At 47.5% G+C, this 22,927-nt stretch overlaps 1 protein-coding gene across 3 annotated transcripts; it reads right to left on the reverse strand.

The window, feature by feature from the left end:
* Positions 1 to 8,885: 8,885 nt before the first annotated feature.
* Positions 8,886 to 22,140, reverse strand: Dusp4 (dual specificity phosphatase 4). 3 transcript variants are annotated; one of them, XM_076852454.1, is made up of 4 exons: positions 21,288 to 22,140; positions 12,514 to 12,659; positions 11,203 to 11,422; positions 8,886 to 10,657 (listed from the first exon to the last, which is right to left on the reverse strand). In XM_076852454.1, the coding sequence occupies exons 1-4, from the start codon at positions 21,718 to 21,720 to the stop codon at positions 10,272 to 10,274; spliced, it is 1,185 nt and encodes a 394-aa protein (XP_076708569.1). In that variant the 5' UTR covers positions 21,721 to 22,140; the 3' UTR covers positions 8,886 to 10,271. The 3 variants fall into 3 exon arrangements, with proteins under 3 accessions (XP_076708569.1, XP_076708570.1, XP_076708571.1); XM_076852455.1 differs by lacking the exon at positions 21,288 to 22,140 and adding an exon at positions 20,836 to 21,077; XM_076852456.1 differs by lacking the exon at positions 21,288 to 22,140 and adding an exon at positions 20,374 to 20,514.
* Positions 22,141 to 22,927: the final 787 nt, after the last annotated feature.

The raw sequence follows: 22,927 nt of genomic DNA on the forward strand, positions 1-22,927 counted from the left end.
TGTTTTCCTAGTAAGATCTGGGTTTGAGGTGCCTTATCCTCACTTTAGCCAGAGTGGGAGTTTACGAAAGTATAGCAATGGCAAGAGAAACATGGGTTCCTTCAAGAAACATCTCTTAAAAGGCAGTGGACCAGAGTCAGAGCTCACACCAATTCGAAGGGCAGCTCATAGGACCTCTTGGTTGGACTTCTCAGAGGCTCCCTCTGTCCACCTCTCACATTGGAGAAGGGAAGGGGAAGAAAACCAACTTAAGTCATGGTAAATATTAAAGACCTAACACAGTGCCTGGCATAGAGAATGGGGGAATTTTACCATTTCTTCCCCCATCTTTTCTCCATACTTAATGATCCATTTAGCAACTTGAAGTTAGAATTCTTTACCAGAGGGATTATCAGAGTCACAAGTAGACTTGGAAATTAAGTACTTGGAAGCCTTTTGTTAACCCTGCAAATAACAGTAGCTGTCGTTAAGACCATAAGATAAGCCAAGTTCCTTCTTTTTTTTTCCCCCTGCGCCACATCCCCAGCCTTCTTTGGTTTTTATTTTGAGAAGGACTTATCTCAAAATACTTTCCCCTACCAGACTCAGCATTGTTACTATGTACCAACCTCTGACCATGTGTAGAGTCTCAGTATGAGTAGAAATGTAAACAAAAAGAGTTGATGCCATTATGTGATTTTATGTCACCAGTGTCTCATGAGATCAAATTCTAAACACTTTTAGACTCAGGTGCTCTGCTTTGATTATCCTGTTAGAAAACTAGAATATCTGAATTGTGTACAGAAAGCAAGTGGACTTTAAAATAACAGAATTTCAACAGCTTGGTTTTGCTTGATGATACAGAAATATCTGATTTTATAACTCAAAACCACAGTGGGTGGTGACTTAGCTAAAGGGCAGAGGCAGAAGGCTACAAATCACTTGTTAGACTGGATTTATTTTTTAAATATTTGCAAGAAAAATAAATCCTATCAATATAAAGGGGATGGGTGTTTCTTAGGCAGCAAATTTTAAAGAACTGTTTTTTAATTCCATTGCCTATAGTGCTTGAGTTCCTGGGACACATCTCAGAGTAGAGGCAGTATACCCTTTTTATAGCACAGTAAACCTTTATCTTTTGGTTTGGCTCACTCTTCCTCATTTTATAATCCTAAAACAGCTCAAAAGACCTCCATGCTAAAGGAGCACCTGATTCTACATTGGAAATAATAAAAGAGATAATCTGCTCCCATCCAGTTAGAACCTCACTTTCAGGGTTTCTGGTTCGCATCTGCTCTGAAGGTCTGGACATAGGAAAAGGAAGTAGAAAGGGTGTATGTCTTCATTTTGGCCAATTTCCACCATAAAACTGCTTCAAATATGGTAGTAGGTCACATGTTGATTTTGTTAATTGGATTCTTTACATACTTTTCCTGGCAAAGGACTTATTTATAAAGTAAATCTGTTTACGTTCATAATTTTGCTTACAAGTCAAAAGTAATAAAAGTAAGGTAACAGTGAATGGAATCATTGAGGGCATGGAGAGGCCAAAGTTGTCAGGAAACCAGTGTCTGGTGTCTGCCGCATACCCCTAGGTTCCTTCATAACTCCAAGAGTGCTCTATGCCTCTACTTTTGTATTCACTAAACAGGAATACTATCTGTTTGGTGTGTCTATCAAAGTTAGACAAATCAAATGCTTTTGAGGTGCTAGGAGAAAATGAAAGCACAATTAATGTAGATGACTAGATAAGTCTGTTAGTGCAGCTAATTTGTTGAAACACTATTTGGATTAAATAAGACCCCAGTCTCCACTTACTAGCCATAGAACCAGTGGGCAGTTTCCTCCCAGTGCCTGTTTCCTCCTCTTTAAAAATGAGTACACTTATTACTATGTTTCATAGTCTCTGAGCAATTGACTAATTTTATAGCAAGTGGTTTTTGGTTTTGTTTTTGTAATCCAAAAACTGACTTCATTGTCCTTCCCACTCCCAAAGAGAAAGCACATGGTTGGCCAGAAGGGGGATTAGAAGAAATAAAATCTGCATAATTGGCTTAGACCCCTTGAAGAGTTTTCTGCTGGATTGAAGCCCAGGGTGCTGCAGAGTAGTCCAAAATCAGATCTAAGGTTTTGGTTGCTCCCTATGGATGCGATAATGAGAATGGAGAGTGTTATAGGAATTTACATTTGGAATATCATCTATTATCAGTGATCAGGGTACAACCCATTTACTCAAATACTTGGAAAGGAAAACCTAAAACAAGATCTGGATTAGACTTTGAGAGACTACCACAGACCCAAGGCAAATGTAGGGGAAGGAGTTTTGGGAGAAGGAGTTGTTGAATTGAATCTGATTCCGTCATTAACATCTAATAGTGTTATCTCATGGTGATAGCCAGGAGTGAGAGAAAGGCAAAAGATTTATTCAACAATTGTTTTAATTGAACTCTTCTAAACTAGTTAATCGTGATGAATATTATTTTTATTGTCAACTATTATTGTTTAGCTATCTTTGTGTGTCTGACTTCTCTCTCTAATCAGATGGTTCTTTTTTTTTTTAAATGGCCCCGGGCCATTGGATCCCCAGTATAGCCTTACGCAGTGCCCTGAACATTGGTTCTATATTTCCAGAATGCACTTGAGTAAACTAGCATATTGGCAGATTAATCTTTAATAAAGGGTGTATAGATGAGTCCTGGTAAATCACCCTAACCTGGTCATATTATAGGATGAAGATGTAAATGGAGAATAACATTGCATAGAATGAAAATTAGAATGAGTCTTCAGAGATCATCTGGTCTAGCTGCATTATTTTATTGATGAACATACAAGAATGTGAACGAGAGTAATGAGAGGAGTATGTGTGAAGATGCTATGGGCTGGGAAAGGGCAAGAGGAACCCTGCTCGGTCCTGGAAATATTCCATATCTTGTTCTGGATAGTGGCTACATAAGTGTATACATACATAAAATTCATTGAGCTCTACATTTAAAATTTGCACATATAATTGAGGTTATACCTCAGTTTTTTAAAAAGAGGGATATAAAAAGTTGATTGGAATCTGTTCTTGTGTGAGTGAGACTTGATAACTTTGACTTATGTGGGCTATTCATGGGAAAGTACCTTCTGTTGACGTATTTTGGTAGCATATTTTGGCAAGTTATTTTGTGCATATCAACAACCTGATTACAAAGTTTATATAGAAAGGAAAAAGACCCAGAATACCCTACACAATGTTAAAGTACAAAGTTGGAATACAGATACTACCTAACTCTAATATTTATTATAAAGCCATGGTAATCAAGATGGTATAGTACTGGTGAAGGAATAGTCAGATGAGTGGAACAGAGTTGAAGGCCCAGCAATAAACCCACATAATCAACTGATCTTTGACCAAACAGCAAAGGCAATACACGACTAGCCAACCACAGGCCAAAAAAAAAAAAAAAAAAAAAAATGAATCTAGCAATAGACTTTATGTCCTTTACCAAAACTAAAATGGTAGCAAATCTAAATGTAAGACATAAAACAAACTCCTGGAAGATAACCAAGAAAATAAGAAGACTGTGGCTTATGGCCATCACTTTTTTTTAGCTAAACACCAAAGGTATGTGTGAAAGAAAGGATTGATAAGCTTTATTAAAATTTAAAACTTTTGCTGTGTGAACAACATTGTCATGTGAAAGAGAAGACAAGCTACAGGTTGAAATAAAGTATTTGCAAAAGTTACATCTGTTAAACAGCTAACCCAAAATAGAAAACTCATAAAAACTCAACAGGAAAGTGAAAAAAAAAGATCAAAAAATAGACAAAAGATCATACTAGACACCACTCTAAAGATATATAAATGGCCAATAATCATGAAAATTTGTTCATCATCATGTATCATCAGAAAAATGCAAATTAAGTATATGGAGACAGAAGTTCAGAGGTGTGAATAAGCATAGCACAGAAGATTTTTAGGGCAGCGAAACTGCTCTGTTACAGTGGATACATATTGTTATACAAATGTCAAAACCCATAGAATGTACATCAAAAGTGATCCCTGATATAAACTATGGACAGTGGGCAATGTGGATGTCATCAACTGTAACAAATGTGCTGCTATAGTGGGGAATGTTGACTGGTGGGAAAGAGAGGCATATGGGAATTCTGTATACTTCCTGCTCAATTTTGCAATATTTCTAAGAGTGCCCTTTTAAAAAGCGTGTTTTTTAAAGAGAGACGTGAAGGACAGAAAAGGCCATGCTTTGTGCAGCTGTGGAGAACCTTCCCTGACCACCTACTAAAAGCCCAGGCTGCATTCTGATGCAGTGTAGCTCAGGTGCTCATCTCTGAACCTTGCCCTGTGGCTGAGTGGGTGGGATTATGTTGTTTAATTTAGGCCTGACTCAGGGGCTTCCCCTGAAGCATGTGGAAGAATGGATATACCCATGAATCAAATGGGGTGCTATTATTGAAGGATGAGAATTGATCTGTGCTGAGCAGCAGAAACAGCAAGGGAACATTTTGATGAGTGACCCCTTAACAAGTTCAGTAGCTTCCCCCAGAACTCCCATATTACAGTGAGTAGGGAGCCAGTTTCCTAGTTACTGCTTTGATCAGACAGATGTCCTGCTGTCACAAGTGACCTGAGCTCCGTTTTCAGGTCATCCTGGCTCCTTTCTCTGCTGGCACCAGGAGATTCCAGAACACAAGGGGGAACTTTGCCACTTCCAGAAGAGAAAGTATATGCCACTTAACATGTAAATCCTGGGGTGGATTGGAAGAAATCCTTTAGAGAATGAACAGTTATGAAACCCTCAATATCAAAGGTGATAGCTCTCTCCAAAGTTTTCTCCTCCAGGAGGTATGTGGGGAAATGGACCACCTTGCCTGTTTCTAATCTTTCTCTCTGCCTTTGCCTGTCCTCCTAGACCCTCACTACTAACCCTCCCATGAAAGGGAGCCACTGACCCAGCTGGTTAGAACTGAGGACATCCATTGGCTCATTGAACTACATTTTTTTCATCAAGTGGGGTTCCTGTACTTCAAAATAACCTCGTATCTCCTCTTCTTTTCCCTGCCATAGTCTGTACCTTCCCCTGTCCCTTCCGTCTCATCTAGGAAGTGTGGAATCTGCATCTTGGGGGATAAGAAGTTGAGAGGTCTAGGCTGAGTAATCCAACGCAGTTCTTACAAAAAAGCCCATCATTGGAAGATAATAAATGCCCATTTGATATATGGTATTTATTTTTTTAACCTTTTTGGAATGAATATTTCAGTCTGAAACTCCCCACCCTGGTAGAGATGTGACCTCAGAGAACCAAAGGCATGAGTTTAGCAGGGGCTCACAGAGATGTCTGCAAAGCTCCCCCATATTACAGTGGTGGAGGATTCCAGTACACATTTCTGTTTGCTCTCCATGTCCTGCACTTGTATGGTCTCTGTGTCACTCACTGTACAAAAGCAAGATACCTCAAGTGGATGCAAAGAGAAGGATGCATAAGAGAAGCTGTGAGGTGAGCTATGCAGGAACAGGGTCTGGAACTAGAATGAACTTCAAACGTTCCTTGCCTCCATTTCCTCCTTACACTGCTTTTACAGCTCTCTACTTGCTGCATGTCTTAACTAGGGATATGTTTGTCTTTTTTAATGTTTCTGGAGAGATGAAGCAGGTACACAATAAGCAGCAGCATGCATGATTGATGGGAGCTCTTGATTCAAACGTGGCTCCACCAAGCATCTGTGATCTTGACCGATTTCCGTGCCTCTCTGCCCCCATCTATAAAACAAATTGTACTAGGACCCACATCTTATTAGGGATGTGGATTAGGAGTATCTGTGGTCTGACCAAGGAAGTGATCATGTTGAGATTCAGTGACTACCTGCACCTCCATAGGAAATAAGAGTAGCTGATTAGTAGTGTCTGTCATGGGAGCAGGAAGATGAAGCAGCAGCGTGGCCACCATACATGACCCACTCTAATAGGGAGTTGGGCCTCAATCCTGCTGCTGCTCTCAATTTGATGTACTTCTGTTGGATTACAGGAAAAATTGAAGCAAGATCCTTGGTGTCAACATATAGGGTGCACCCCAATCCATCTGGGAACTTTGAAAGATCTAATCTTCCACACCCCAGGATGCTAAAACCCCATCAGAAGTTTTGGTTCTTGGATGCTATCTCAGATGACTGTTATATCTGTATGAAGGGTAACACTCACATGTTTAGGTTTTTCTAGATCACTGTTCCCTGGTGTTGTACAAATGGCTACAAACGTGTTTTGGCTCTCCTTCCAAGGGATTTGAATCAGAGCAGGCTCGCAACTCTTTGACCAATATAGTAGAACCTAAGTAACATGCTGTGACTTCTGAAATGAAATCTTCAGTGCAACCAACCCCAGTCACTCTGCTCAGGCTGGCTGAAACTGACCTGAGGAGTCATCCTTACCATGGTGTCCTATGATTGGCACACAGTGGATTCTTGGATGAAGCACACTCCTGTCTCTTACCATTCAATTTTCCCTCTCTCCCCCCACCACCAGAGAAACCAGATTGTTAGACATTATTATCAGCTTTCTCCTCTCACCTGCCTTGAATGGTGTTCAGGAGGGGAAAATGTGCTCACTGCTCTCACCAGCCAGTCTCCAGTGCAAATGCTACTAAGTATTTAGAACCTGGGCCTCTCTGTGATGCTGGGTGAGAAAGAGCATTTCAAATCCTTCAAGGTCCCAGGATTCCTCCCCTTCTGATAGCAACACGGTTTCCAAGGAAACACTAAACCAAAGCAGAGGTGGTTGAAAATGTATTTATTTTTCTTCAAATGATCTTTTCCAAGCAATAAATAAAAACAGACATGTTTACTTTTCTAAAAAACAAAACCAAACAAAAAAATCCCCTAAACTATATACATCCTACAGAAATACAGGCATATCAAATGTAGAAATGACATCACTCTGAGAGATGGGGCTATTTACACATGTTACAAGTATTGCATTGCTGTCCTTTAAGAAGTCTCTTATTGTGTGACTCAAACTCTAAGGAAGGGCAGGGTACTGGAGGAAAAGGTACTGCTTCAAAAAGACACCCTCCATTTTTCTTGACAAGAAAGTTCCACGGAGAAACAACACCCAGACACTGTATCATGTCCAATAACTGCACTCCTCAGATGGCTTTGGAGGAACAATGAAAGGGTGTCTCATTCAGGAACATCCAGGAGAAACCATCTCATCCTTCAGCAGGACTGGAATTGGCAATGAGACCCTACCAAGCCAGTGGTCCACTGCCCAGAAATAACCCCCTGGCTGTGGTTCTGTGAGACAAGCCAGCTCTAGGTTGGCAAGACCCACCTGCAGTGGCGCTCTGCCCTCTAGGAAGCAAGGCGGTCTCTCTAACATGGCAGTAGATGAGAAGCACCTGGGGAACTTTGATGCCTCCTGATGCCTGGTCCCACCTCAGAAATTCTAATTGACCTGGTCTCGAGTAACTCAGGCATCAGGATTTTGAGGGCTCCCCGGGTATTTCTAATGGGCAGCCAAGATGAACCACTGCTTCATTACTACAGCTTCATGGCCACCTCCCAGCCTCCAGCCTCTTCCCCTTCTATTTAGAGTCAACTATCCTCCCTGCCAGCCCCCCATCTTCCCAAGGACTTTTAGATTTTTTTTTCTCATGGCTTCCCAATTTTGTTGAAAACAGCACCTGATCACAATGGCCTCAGGAAGGAATTCCTAAACCTGGGAGCTGCTAAACCCAGCTGCTCACAGTGCTTCTGCCTAATACTGCTCTCCAGAAAGACCAGTCTATTTCCTTCAGGGCTTCTCCAAACACCCAAGGGGTCAGACAAGATCCCATGAAGGAATCAGCAGCTTTCCTTACAAGAGCCTGCCTTGTACGGTCAACAGCAAAGCTGGGAGTCTACGCACGTGACCATGCTTCCCGTCACCAAAAGTCACTTCATGGGAGACAGCTGCCTATGAAAATTCTCACTGGCCATTGGGATTGACCCTGCAGTAACATCTTCATTAGAGCTCTTCCAAGTCATCAAAGAGACTTCTGGTGGGAGAACAACAATAAAAAAATGTCCCCCTTTTCAATCACGCCAATGTTCTATTTTATTTCTAAGAGTTTGGGACTCATGCCATTATCAAGAACAAAGAAAATGACTTTATAAATAGTGGTTTATCATTGTGATAGAAGACTTGAATTGGGAAGTAGGAGAAAGACATCAGGAGCTAGTCCTCAGTTCCCACTGTCTGTGTGACTGGGATCCAGTCTGGGGACGCAGGACAGATTTGGCAAATGTACACTCACTGTATGAAAAGTCAATCTGTTCTTTGGGCAACCCGCCCTCCCTAATCCCCCATGGCCTTTTTAGTTGAGACTGCATTCTCCACCAACCATGAAGTGACTTCCAGGAATCAAGGAGAAAGTGGGAATGTCCAACCATGCCGTCTCTACATGGGTCTACTTCCCAGAAACCCCAGCCCCTTCATGCCTTTCTATCAATTAACTGTTCAGCCAAGCAGCTCCCAGGGAAGCAGGGCTCCTCTGGCTTTTCTGAAAACAGGAAGTCTCACCCAAAGGTGAGGCTTTGAGACAGACAGACAGGATGAATAATGCCAAACCAGGTTCACAGTTCACGAAAGGAAATGTAGTGAACCTGGGCCTGTCTGCGATGCTGGGTGAGAAAGAGCATTCCATCATGATTGTGACATTGAGGCTTGAAGTTATTTATGGGTGAGCAACAATGTTCATTGAGATCTAGACGCTCAAAGGGCTTTAAAAAATGCTCTCATTTCTAGACAAGTTTGCAATGACCTCTAGTCTGGCACTCCATAACACTGTTCCACAACACTACAAATGAAATAACATGTAACTTGCTCCCTCCTCCCTCCCCCCTCCCATCCCTCCCCACAGAAATATTCCTTCTCCCTCCAGAGCCATTCCTCCATTTGGAAAGACCCCTTAAAATGGCATTAGTCCAAGTCAAGATTCAACACGACTCCCATGATGTACTTCACAGGAGCCCACAGCAGGCAAGCAGTCTGCCCCACACCCCACCTCGCCTGTGTACTCCTGCCCTTCTAGACTTCAAGGAGACCTGAAACGCGGCATCCCCTTTTAGATTCAAAAGAGGGCCTTTGAAAATATTCTTCTAACAGGAATTTAATTATAGAAGAATGTATTGGTATATTTCAAGTAAACTCCTTAAGATTAAAAACTATAATTTACGCAAAATAGAGAGGATGGTGCTTCAACTAATGAAAGGATTCATTTCAGGTGTATCTTTAGTAATCTTTTTCTTTCCCCCCATGGTCTTGCCAAATGATTCACTGAAGAAAAATCTGAACTGTACCCAATTTCCCAAGAGCACCTTTGGGCCTATATCACAGACAATAGGCATGTCCTAGGTAGGCCTATGAGAAAAATGCTCCAAACACCAAACTGATCATCAGAGAAAAGGTTATATGGTTGTGGTCTCTGTGCCCAGGAACCAGCAGCAAAAGAAAATAAAAAGCAGTCCTTTCCCTTCCTTTCCCCTCCCACCCCATCCTGCCTGCTTCTCAGTGGCAACAAATTCAAGATCATTAGCTGACTTGCACACGCCTACAAGACACCGTCTACCTCCTGGCCGCTTGGACATTTGCATGCTACCGTGTTCTGCTGTTTGAGATCAACACGAAGATATTCTAAATCCACTGTCACTGGACTCCTTGTACATATATACTCTGAGGAAATTCTTAATAAATACCTTTATTTATTATTAAGCACAATTATTCACCTGTCGATGAATAATTAGAAAGGAAAACCACATCCTAGATGTCTTTTAAAAAGCAAAATTCCTGTGACGACAACAACGAAGGACAAGCACACAGAACCAGGCACTTCTGGCAAACTTGTTTTCTTCTTTTCCCTCCCCCCTCCCTCCCCCACTTAATAAAACTGGATGGGCACATTTGCCAGGATCTGTGGGTTTCATAACTTCAAGCCTTATTGATTAAAAAAATGAGGTAAGAAATTTCTACCTGAAAAGGAAAACTGACACATAAACCAAACCAAGGTCTTCCCTGGCTGCAGAGGCAGCCGTTATTGCTCTAAGTTGGAGTGTTTTGTTTGTTTGCTTTTAATGTGTATTCAAAGTCCTTATTGCCATTCTAGCTGGCCCCATGGTTGGCCAAGGAGAAATGGATGGGGACGGAGTTTGGTCACCTGCCCCCAGCTGGTCAGTCCCTACTTGCTGCCCACACAGGTGGTGGCTCTCCCAAAGCTTGCTGGGAGCCAAGCCTGGTTCCAGGGGTTGGGAGACGGGCTCTAACAGCTGGGGGAGGTAGTGATGGGGCTGTGCAGATATGGCAGGCTGCTGGGGGCCGAGTGCACACCCACGGAGACGGGGAAGCTGAAGACAAATTGGGAGGTGGGGGTGGGGGTGGCCTTTCCCCGCTCCCGCAGCGGGCCAGAGGGACTGGCGGCCTCCGCGGCGCAGGTGGTGGCCAGCACCTGGGACTCGAACTGCAGCAGCTGCCCCATGAAGCTGAAGTTGGGCGAGATGATGCTCCGGCGCTGCTTGACGAACTCAAAGGCCTCCTCCAGTCTGACCCTCTTCTTCATCATCAGATAAGCCAGGCAGATGGTGGCTGAGCGTGAGATGCCCGCCTGGCAGTGCACCAGCACCCGACCACGGCAGTCCTTCACTGCATCTGGGGGGCAGAGACCAGGACCGGATTAGGGCAGTCAGAGGGCCTCATACTTCCAAGTGGCTGGTGCATGTGGCACAAGTCAGGCTGTGGGGGTAGCAGTGCTAGACTGGGGAGGGGGTAGGAAGACTCCAGAATTCCACCTGTTCTAGGATAATTTGGAGACTGAATCAAAAATGCACTACACCTGGAAAATTTGCATGATAAAGCCAGTTAGATCCCTCTATTCATTCAAGGGATTTTCATTTGCAGAAACAAAACAGTGATCCAATTCTCCTGGTCTTCCTTCGCATGGAAAAAGTCTTAACTACCTATACACCTGGAGCCATGCAAAAAGGTTCCAAACAAGGGTAAAGGAATTGATTTTTTTCATCCCTGCCCCACACAACACCCATTGGACAGGCCTTCCTGTTGGGAGCAGGGGAAACGAGCATACTCTGACACACAGCCTACTAAGTCCCACCCACAACACCAAGTTCGCAGTGGTTTCCTCTCAGGTTTCCCAACTGGGTTCTGGAACCCAGTACCCCAGGGCTGTGCCCACCTACCGATGTACTCGATGGCTTCCATGAACCAGGAACCAATGTCGGCCTTGTGGTTATCTTCTACTGGGATGCACTTGTACTGGTAGTGTCCTTCAAAGTGGTTTGGGCAGTCGGAAGAGACATTCAACAGGGCTGTGATCCCCAGGGCATCCAGCATGTCTCTCCGGGCAGCATGGTAGGCACTGCCGAGGTAGAGGAACGGAAGGATCTCCACAGGACCCCCCTACACCAGAAAGGGCACAAAGGTACCCAAACAAGGTGAGTGTAAGGCAGCCAGAGAAGGGACTTCAGTGCCCAAACCAGTCCCAGGTGGGCTTTCTAGGCCTGGGGAAAACACCTGCTGGACACAGCCTTTCTGCTTTGCCCTTCCTGTCTTGGAGCTCTGAGAGGGTCACAGGGCTCAGCAGAACTCTGCCAGCCTTTCACTCTGCTGGTGGGCAGAGGAGCCAGGACAGGCCCAGCCTTATGGGACCCCTCCCCCCTTGCTTAGGCGGCCCACCTCCCCATGCTAAGCGAGGTAGCAAGCACCACACTGGCTTTGCTGGGCCTCCTGCAACATTAGGAGTCCCCGTCTGCCTGTCATCAAGCTATCTGTTGTGTGGTTGGCTATATCCAATTTGGTTGGATATATCTTCACTTAGCACATCAGAGACAGATGCCATCTAGGTCTCTCAGACAAAAGGAGGGGTTCATGGCAGAATTAGGCAGTGCAGGATTAAACTCGGAATGAGACTTGTGGGGCAGAGTTGCAGGGACTCTATAACTTCACTCATTTTCCATCTAACTGAAAGGGCTGGAAGGGGTGGTATGCTTGGAACACATGCAGCAGCTCAAGCTGATTGTCTTAGTGAAGGGTGGCTACCCCTTTATGTCCACTGGCATTCACAATTGGCTGGTATGGGCGGGGAGAACAGCCTGATGGTTGCAGGGGACCAGGGATTCATGGCTGCTCCTGCTGAGAAGGGTGTTCTCTCATTTCACCCTCTGGCAGATTCTAGTGGACCTCCTCCTTTGTCCACTCATAATTCTCCAGGCCAAGCCAGGGGGTGATGTCTTGATAATTTTTCTCAAATGAGGGTAATAAGAGAGGGAAGGGGAAGAATTCCCAGGAAGAAATTGACTCTACCTAACATCCCACCCTAATACTCAGGGTTCCCCACATTCTCCTGAAATTGAGGCACTGCATTTGAAGCCCCCCCCCCAAAAAAAAACAAAAAAACACACACACACATACCCAAACTCTGAAAAGAAGTCTCCTGCTGTGTTCTTGCATTACTCAGTCCCTCACTCCCCAGTTCTATGCCTTAGATCTACCTGATCATGCAGAGGGGTCCCACAGGAACTGCAGCCCAGGTCCAAGGACTCCGTGGCACTCGGGGGCACAGGAGGAGGGATGGCTGCCAGGGCCTTGGTTTTGGAACAGAATTCTGGATATTCAGAGGAAAATCTCTCATAGCCACCTGAAAAGGAGAAAGAAGTTCAGGTTAATAGGGGCACCAACCAGCAGAACACCAGCGGAAAAAAAAATTGAATCCTGCTAGGCTAAGGAGGGCTGTTAGGATGGGGTGCTAGTTAGCTCTTGTAGGTGCCACTGGGTGGCGCTGTTGGCCTAGATAAGAGCTGCAGAGAATTTTCCAGAGAAGCAGGGTCTGGCGGCAAGGATGCTGGGGACTTCTGGAAACCTCTGAGAACAAGACTTCGGTTTGAGAAGTGCAGGGGATATGCCTGCTCAGTACCTCCTCAGGGTGAAAAAGCACGGGGGACAAATAGCTGGGCATGTCAAGATGCCTGTGTTCCCTGGCTCCAGCCCTTCCTTTGGAGAAGTTGTCCAACATGGGGGGGAAAGGACGAAAAATTCACCTGTGACACCAGCCCTTCTGGGTCTCAGAAATGGAGCCGATGCCAATTGCAGGGCCTCATGAACGTTTGTTCCATCCACAAGGAGCCACAAAGGAGAGGAAAGGGCACCAATCTGAGGAAACCCCTCCTGTCACAGTACAGCTTAGGGGCAGGGGAGGCTTTCCCAGGAAGGGCTATCCATGGATCATCTTCAGGGAAGGGGGACTTTGAGATAAAAAGGTAAAAGGCCAACTTAATTGGAATAGTGGTGAATAGTGGAATAGTCGGTGCTACCCAATCTCTACCCAAGGGACAGAGGTGGGTGGGGAAAACCCTGAGAAGACCCTCAAACCAATGCTTCTGACTTTCTCTTATCTCTGGGACGTTGCTTGTGGGGAGCTTCCTATCTGCTGCCAGTGTCTGACTCTGAATTCATCTTTATTTTGCAGTTTCTATAGAATGAGAAATGATATTGATTCAGTAGGGCCTGCATGTTGAGGAACCGCAGCCCTCACCAACCTAACAGACCCAAATGGGCAAGTTGGCTGGTGGCCCCATTTGAGCAAACGCTCTTCATTATTTATGTCTGTGATATAGGGCGCCGCTCCCTCCCGCCATCCACATTAATCTTCCAGTGAGCAGACATGTGACGGTTAGTCAAGCATTTGCCCCTAATCCCAACTCTGCTGCTTCAGAGGAAGGAAAATGATTCTTTACCACATCATAAGGCTCACAGAAACAGGGCATCCACTTTTTCCTCTCTGACCGGAGACTCCTCTTCCCCTGTGCTCCCTCCCTCAGGATATAAATGGATATCTCTCTGGTCACAGGTCCTCCTTCCTGCTGAGTCATGGTGACCAAACTCCCTGCATGGAAAACCTGCTGGCCAGGGTAGTGCTACCAGCTTTGGATGTGCTGGTGGCCTCAGCGGCCATCTCATCCCGGGAGCACCACCTCCCTCCTATTAGAACCCCCATCTATCCCCTTCCATTATAAGACTGCCAACATTGCTGCCCAAAAAGTAAGAGACAGAGAATGGGGAAAGAACGGGCAAAGTGGGCCTCTACTGAGAAGCTTCCGTCAATGCTCAGGGCAAGTGGGAACACCTGTATCAACGGCTGTCATGTGTCACTCTCCGTACTTCTACAACATCTGAAAAATCTCAAACAAAATGGTCTGTGTATCCATTACATAATTTGAGGTACCACACATTTTTAGAAAAGAAATGCAAGGCTGTTACGGGGTACCAAAGAAAGCTCCCCACCTAGAAGGCTAACAGTCTGCCCCACCTAAAAGCCAATGGTGGGGCCAGAGCAGGGTGCAAGGTCACGGAGCAGGAGCAGCCCTCAGGGCACACTGGAGCCCCCAAGAAAATGCTCTTCCCATTGCAGAGGTTACAGGACCAAACCAGACTAAATTCTGGAAGGAACAAAGGCTCTGCGGTCAGGATGAACCTCAACCCTGTCATCCTTGGCTGTGCAGCCTGCACCCATGATCCAACATCTCTGAGCCTCTTCCCCGCCTGTAAAAGGTTCTTAACCATTTCCTTGCACAGAGTCCCCGAAAGAATGATTCTTCAAACAGCCAGTGCTCTGCACTTGGCACTGGACAGGTTTCCTTTCTTGGCATCTAAGCTGAGGGACTCTCTCAACAGGAATCCACCAAGACCGAAGAGGAGCAAGGGGACTGTCATGCTGGCAACTTCCCAGACTTTTGATAGCCCTCTTTCCTGGGCTTTATTGATGCGTCCTGGGCAGAGTCTTGAGACCTGGTGGACAGAGGAAGGGCAGGTGCCAGACTTCTTGACCTCCACCTTCCCTTCCTGGCTCCGGTATCCGCCACCACCTCCCAGGGTCAATCAATTAGACTGGCTCTGCAAAACTCTCCTGGAGGGACCCAGAGACAGCTGCCAGTCACAAGAGTGGAAGACAAGGAGCACAGATCAGCTGAATGAGCAGGACTGGTGGCCCCAGAGGTGAAGGAGAGAGGCCAGACCAGGTCTCATTCCCTCCAGGCAGATTGTTAACAGGACAGAGAGACAGCAACTGCCTGGAAAAGACAGTGTTAGAATAGAAGAAAAAATGATAAGGGAAAAGTCGGTTTTCTCTGGGGGATTTGAAAGAACAAGCAAAAAGAAACTAAGAGAAGAAGCATATTAGCCCAAGAGACAGGAGCACTGGAAGGTTCTCCTGACAGCAGTAGCTGTGTAAGGGTTTTTGTCTCCTTAGTCACTGCTAGTAGTGGGGAGGGAGGGGACAGTGGGTGTCCTGTGGCTGGTTGCTGTGAGGAGCCTAAAGAACAGAGTACAAGTGAGAGCTCACCCACAAGATGGAAGAAACCACTCAAGTCCACCCTGGACATCGCCTCTGGGTATCCTCTATCTTAGGGTAGCGCCAGAATTCAGCTTGAAGCCAGATTTCTAGGACTTCTCCCCATCAGGAGCCTACCCTGCTGCCCAGCTATCTCTGCCATTCACCCGTGGCCCGTCTCGTGGGTACTGCCTCTGGCTTCATCACGAGAGACAGACTTCATAGGAAAACAACTGACCCACACAGGACTGCTGACATTTCACTGCTCTACACAGGGGTCTTTAGTGGGGTCATTAAGAAAAAACAACCAGCATTAAAGAGAGAGAGGTGGGGGGAGACTCTAAGAGAATAGGACTTAGCATTGCATTTTAAAAAAAGAGTGTTATCATTTGTAACTTTTGTCTCAGGGGTGCATGTATCCCTGTTTGATCATGATGTAAATTCAACATATTTCTTACGTGCATGGAAGATTTCTTACTGTGCTCCAAGATTTCTTTCCCTCAGTCCTTCCTACTCATCCCCATATTTGTACTAGTACCATAGCCACAGCTCGGTTAATAGATAGGTTCAGATCACCAATTTTTATCCAAAATTTATTCCCCTTATACCAAGGAGTTTGGACCTGCATCTCCAGCAGGTGCCCAAGAACAAGTGGAGGCATATTTGGGGCCAATTTTAGCTTCCAGCTGTGAGAATAAGGACTTTCTCTCCTAAAGACTAAATTTTCCCACCCTCAGAATATAAGGATTTCAGACTACAATGATGTCTAAGTTCCAGTGTGGTGTGCTTCTAAGTGTCCAAGACCTGCTTATTTCCTGGTCAGTTTTACCAGCTGCAAAGCATCAGGCACCTGAATAAAATTTCCTAACAGAAATGCCAATGAGTTTTGACCTGTTTTTTCTGTGTCCCAGTGAGCGTAATTTCATAACAGACTTCTTACTAATTTTGACCTATTTTCCCCATGTCCTTATTTAAGAATATACTTGCTATTCTTAAAATCTTTGACCTTGAAAGTCAAGAAAGGAGAACAGAGATTGATTTCCCAACTTAACTTGAAGAGTTAACAATACCTACAGTTCAGCTTCCTATTCTCCTACTACTCACACAGCAAGGCAATTTTGAAAATTTAGCAATCACAATGACCCCCTTGCCACAAATTCTCCAGCCCCTGCAGGAGTAGGAGATAAGTGCCTTCCAAAGGGCAGGCTGATTAGCGCTGATAATATCACCTTAATAGGATTCTTAATGGAACCTGGGATGGGGAGGATTGACTTGTGGTGGTGCCTGTGGCTGTGGATCTTAATGGGTCTGCCACTTTTTCCCCACCACCCTTCTCAATGCTCAGAATATACCACTGGTTCCCAGATAGGGTCCAAGGCCTTACTTTGGCCCAGCAAAAGAGTCTGGGTTGTTTGAAGGTCATTTTTTGAGAACTTCACCACACATGAGTGTAAGCACCCGTGTAAAGGCCAAGTAATCCTCAGAATACACCTGGGTGGGCTTCTCATCTAGGACTCCACACTCAGGGAGACCAGCTAGTCTTCCAACTGGCTGACCCCTAACCCCGGGCTGGGGTCTAGATCTTGCCTGCAGTCTTTCCAAGTCCTCCCGTGCTATCGGCTATATTCAGCAGACTGGCTTCCGTTGGAGAGTGAACTTGTCTTCCTGTCATGCTTCCTCTTTGTTAGCCTGGAACTACCTCCCAGTAAGGAAAACAGCTATCTGGTTTCAGATGTTCTGACTTCTTTTAAAGGAATTTCTTGGCTTCTTAAATGGTCACCCCTTCTTTCTCCCTCATTTTCTGTGTTGGTGGGTGCAGTCCACCCCTCCTACAAAATCAAGGAGGAGCTCAAAGAAGCTTTGACCATCTTAAGAATCCAGTTTCCACTCCCAATTTACAGCTACATGTCTTTAGTTACTTTTGTTAGCCTGCAGTGAGAAGACAAAAGTTGTGAGTTTGCTGCATTCTTTGTAATTATGTAAGAATGTCAATAGGGTTTGCAAGTTATCTTTAAGGCCTACCATTTTATAACTGTGAACACCCAATCCTTGGCTGTAAGGGGCGTTGTGTTATGTTTACAAACAGAAAAGCAAGCTATTTTCCCTTTGGGCACAAAAGGTATGAAACCTGGGCATGCCTAGGGCTGACAGGGATAAAGAAAAGAAAGAAAACAGTCACCAGAGTAGCCAAGACTCCAGTGGTGCCACAACCCCCACTCCCATTCCAGGTATGGTCAAGCCCAGGGTGACAAGGGTCCAAAGGATAAGTAAGGAAAGAAGAAACTGAAATATCTAGATTATCCTCCCAATTGCTCAAAACAGCTCCAGGACAGCTTTGCAATCAGGACAAAAACTGATAAAGGTCAAGAGGTGAACTGCAGACAGGAGGAAAGTCAACTAACATTTTTATACCTGCAATTTTTTGTGTACTTGATTAATTTGTTATTTGAGGATAGTGGAGGTAAGGAATGACTTCTAATAGGGTAAGGAAATTCTGGTTTAAAACTATCAGGGGGTTCCAAAACTCTAATCCAAGGATTTTTTTTTTTTAAAAAAGAAAGGAATTTCAAAGATGAGTACTGTGATAAAATCAGGAAAACTTAAAAGTTCTAAATTACTCCTAAAGGTGCCTTACTGGATTTTAAGTTACAGAAGCTTTTTAAAAACTGATCCCAGTGGGAATCTTTGACTAGTGAAAAGAAAATATTACAGAATTTTGGTTATTGTGTTTGTTTTTTGTTTGTTTGTTTGTTTGTTTTGGCAAACACGGTTAATACTAGAAAATGTACAGAAGAAGTATTGCTTTATTGACATTCGGTAAAGTTTATTCCTGTCCTTATGAATGCTTGCTTGTGCAATTGGTTATTAATTATCTGCAGTGAGTAACAAATCTCCCTTTGAAGTGGCAGAAATAGGAAAAACTGGACTTTTAATGAAATGCAGTCAATTAATAGAATTAGATAGTTTGGGCTGGGAAGAATGACATCACTTCTAAAAACATCCTGCTGTTTTTATTGCCCCTTCCCAAGAATGACAGGCACCACTTGCCCCATGTCCTGCCCCTTTCACTCCAAACCCACCAGCACACACACACATACATACACACACACACACACACACACACGCAAAGAGCCCTCATTTCCCAGCTGGAAAATAAAATGAACAACTCCAGTGGGAAGCTAATTACCCAACCCTTAATCAATTCAGGTATTTACTGAAGATAATCTAAGGCAGTGTTTCTTCCCTTGCTTCCCAATACCCCCCTTAAGTCCTCCCATAAAGCCGCATTTCTCTGCATGGAAGTCTTGTGTCTCTGGAGACTGGGAGCCCTGGCTTTCCTCCCCAGACCACACCTTCCCGCAGGGGTGTGGTAGCAGGCATTGACAGTTCCCTTTCTGCCCTCTCTAGGAATGCTTTTAGCAGACAAAGATGAGGAAGATGAACTGAGTTAATTCGGCCTGTGTTCAGCACACATATCGACATAAGCTATGCTAAACAGAATGTGGCCCAGTTGACTTCGCAGATATCCTACCACCACTATACAACGAGCTGGGAAGATTCTCCCACCTTTTAATTTTAGGTGCTTGTTTCCCAGGGCAGAACTTGCAGCTACTGATGGTGGCAGGGGTGGGAAGGGAAGGGGGCTTCGGAAGATACAGAAGTGACCCAGTGGTAGACACCTTCCACCTGGGAGGATATGGCCTGTGAGACGGTGGGTGGTCCTCCCTGCCTGGTTGGTCGGGGCAAACAGCGAGAGGCAGTGTAGGCCTCGGGAGGAAATGCTTCTCTTCCGTTGGCCAGGAACCCTGGCCACCCACCAGAAGGCTGTCATTTGGCTCAGAGGTCACCTGTTCTACCCAGTGTTTATGTCAGTATTAGTCTCTCCCTCAGTAACCAGCCCTGAGCCTCTTTCTGAATACGTCTGGCTCTGGGTGGAATTGAGAGGGGTCTGGAAGGTGCTGGAAGCCAGCAAGGTAAACCTTAAAAATATGCCTCCCTCCTTCAGAGCGGGGGCCTTAGTGTCTGTGACCCTGGAAGCCCAAGGGCCAAGTCCCAGAGCTACCGCTTCAAGGCGGTCCCCTCCGGATTTCTTTCAGGAAGAAAAACAAAACAAACCCCTGACTCCACGTGGGACTGAAGGCAGCCCCAGCCCTAAGGGTTCAGAGGCCGGAAAACCTACTGGAGCACTCTGGCTCTAAATCCGGAGGGACTCCAGGGCTGGCGACACGCACAACACCCAGGCCAGCTGCACCTTCCGAAGGGACGTGCGTCCCAGGGGAATTTCTTTCCTCTTCCACCGGCGCCAGCACCAGGCAGGGGAGAGCTCACAAGGCCTAACAATAGCGCAGGCGCCCACCGTGGTGGTCCAGGCTGGACCTGGCTGCCCAGGACGTTGGATGAGCGCTTCCGAGGGGCTTTGGGTACAGGCGCGTCGCCCAAGGCAGATCCTTACGGTCCAAGCCCCTTCCTGTCACTTGCTCCTGAGAGCTGGGGGGTGGGGGGTGCTGGGCTCAAGAGAGGTGCGAAAGGAGGCTCTCACTCAAAAAAAAAAAAAAAGAAAAAGAAAAAGAAAAGAAAAGAAAAATCAGCAAAATCGCCTTAGCAGTTCAACCACAGGTCAACAGCAGCATTTCCCCAGCAGCTGACAGGTCAAATGGTCAGGAAACAACTGCCGAGAACAAAGCCCCCCGCTGTTCAGCAAGAGCAAACCCGGCTTGTCCGCACTGAGATTTTGTTGTGCTTTTTGGAGCGGGAGGGAGGGAAGCTTCCGCCCCCATCTCCCTTCCTCTGGGGTGGACAGGGCCGGAGAGGAAAGGAAGAGGAGGGGGCGAAGTGTGCTCGCAGAGAAAGGAGCGGCTCTTTGATGGCGAGGGTCTGAAACGCCTCTCTGGTTCGGAAGCCAAGACCCGACCAGGGCGAAAGAATGCGCGGAATGCGGCAGCAGGAGGAAGGGGCGCAGCGCGACAGGGGGCGCCCCGACCCCACGCGCCCAGCCCGCTTCCAAGCCTGAGAGCAGCAGACCGACCCGTCTCGGCAGGTGCTACCGCGAACAGTCTCTCCGGTGACTTCTTTAGGGGTTCCTAACTTCCATATTTGACAAGGCACCCGCCCTCCGTCCCGCCACCAAGAGTTTCTCCGGGGTTCACCGAAATCCCGCACGCGCCGCCATCCGTTACTCGAGAATGGTGTCTAAACAAAAGGTCGTAATTCGCCGCCGTGCGAATAAGCAAGGGAGTAGAGGGACGGTTCCGCTGGGCGTCCCCCTGTTACCCAGTTCTCTAGCCTCCAGCTCCCGGAGCCTGGATCCAGCCCCAGGCGGCGTGAGTTGGCCACCTTCCAGCAGAGCTCGGAGTTGGGCAGCGGGAGACGAGTCAGAGATCTCTCCCCACAATGTCTGCAACCCAATTCTCATTTGTACCTTTACCCAGAGCTGGTTTTCAGTCGAAACTGCGGAGCCAATCCCACCTCGGGGCTTACCCTCCTTCACCTCTTTACTCAGCGTTCGGGTCCTCAGAGTCAGGCTCAGTGCAGGGTCACGGCCCGCCAACCTAAAAGGCCTATCTTGTCTCCTCCCGCACAGTGGTACTTGGGAGCATTTGGAGATGGGAGGACTCCGAGATGCGCCGCTCAAGAGGAGTCGCTTGGGTCTCTAGGCCAGAACCGTGAGTGTAAATAAACGCGGTATCTTTAGAACGCGTGCGAAATCGCAGGTGACCAGGGAAACGCGCCAGCGCTGTCCCTGAGGACTGGGAACTCGTATTCGCACCAGTACGCACAAAAACCTAGCAAACCCATGCACAATAACACGCACAAAGGAGCGCACGGGGATCCCCGCAGTCAAGAATCACTCTGGATACTCCTTCCCACGTCCAATAAGGCACAGGCCGCCAAGCCCCCCTACACCTACTCTCCAGCTTGCGCCCCAGCGCCCGCGTTTACCTTTGAGCAAGCAGATGTCTGTGCGCTCGGCGTTGCGACGCAGTGCCTGCACTACCAGGGACACGGTGCTGTCCTCGCGGAGGCTCTCGGCGCGCGGGCTCCGCTCGTCGTATACGATGACCGCCGAATAGAGGCCGGAGCGCAAGCGGGCGCGCACCTCCTCCTCGGCGGGCAAGATCTGCTCCAGGCTCACGGAGCCCTTAGCCCGCCGCCGCACGATGGTGTTGCAGCGCACGTTAACCGAACCTCGGATGTAGCCCGCACTGTGCGCCAGGAACGGTCTGCAGTCCAGCAGCAGGCACTTGCCGCCGCTCAGCAGCCCCAGGGCGCTGTGGCTGCCGCTGCCGCTCGCGCCGCTGCCGTTCTCGTCCCGGTTCATCAGCCTTTTGAGCACACTGCAGTCCATCTCCCGCAGTTCCTCCATCATCACCATAGTCGCCGGGAACAGCGGCTGCTTGGGAGCGCGAGGAGGCGAGAGAAAGTAACTCGGGCCAGCTAGGCTACAGGAATGGGCGAATAAGGACTAAGAGAGGGCGCCTTCAGAAGTGACCGCAAACTTGGCCCCCAGAGGCTCCCGCGGGCCAATCTCTACTCGATTCCCGCAGCCTCCAGGTTACATAGCAGTCCTAGCGGCCTCAGGCACCAAAGCAGGCGGGCGCGCGGCGCGGAGGAGGGGGTGGCGGTGGAGGGGTGTGTGTTTACGGGAGAGGACCACCGGCTCCCTCCGGCTGTTGCCTCGGATGTGTTTTGCTGGTTGTGCCGCTTCTGCTACCGCCCGCGCGTAGCTGCCGTTCCCCACTCGCCGCCAGAGCTCCGCGCACTGCCCCAACCAGAGTTTCCTCCCAGGCTTAAAGATTTATTAATGCACCTCCGCTCTCCCGGGGGAGGGGGAGATTCATTACTACCTCGCGAGGCCCCGCCTATTTCCATTTTCGGCTGGGCGCCCACCCCCCACACCAGCTCCCCGCCCAAGCCCCGGCCCCTCCTCCCGCCCCCTCCGCAGAGCGTGAATGGAGCACCGACTGCTTGCGCCCAGTCACGGGAACTCTACGTCACAAAGAGAGGAGTAAACAGGGAGCTTGGTGCTCGCTGCCAGGCCCATTCATAAAACTGAGACCTAGAGGAAGAGGGAGGCGGCCTCCGACCCGCCGGCGAGCGGCGACTCCAGGACTTTGTGAATGGAGCGCGGCGGCGCTTCTTGCTGTCCGCCAGCGGTCCCCAGGCCTCCGCCGCACGCTTCCTGCCCGACACGAGCCGCCGCGCAGCCATTCCACCCCGCTGCGCGGCGTTTGGCGCAAAGAAAATAGCTAGGCGAGAAGCCGGCCTTAACCAAAGCCAGGGCTCGGGTTTGAGATTTCCATTCCTTTTTGGCCTCCGCGCCTACCCGGAATAGTCTCTCAGGTCTGTCCCCAGTACAGAAATGGACAGGGGAACGTTGCACCGCTGCCCGCTCCTCGGGGCCTGGGACCTTCACCAATACGTACCGTGTGCATTCGGACCGGCGGGTCGTTTTTAAATGCCATTCTTCAGACGTTGGCTTAGACATTAGCGTGATCGATATTCCTCCGAAGCCATTAAATCAGCTTTATAGCTTCCCGAGGAACGTGGGCAAACCCCAACTTAGAAGATGAAAGAGAAAG

Source organism: Callospermophilus lateralis, chromosome 4, assembly GCF_048772815.1.
Source record: "Callospermophilus lateralis isolate mCalLat2 chromosome 4, mCalLat2.hap1, whole genome shotgun sequence".
Taxonomy (NCBI): Eukaryota; Metazoa; Chordata; class Mammalia; order Rodentia; family Sciuridae; genus Callospermophilus; species Callospermophilus lateralis.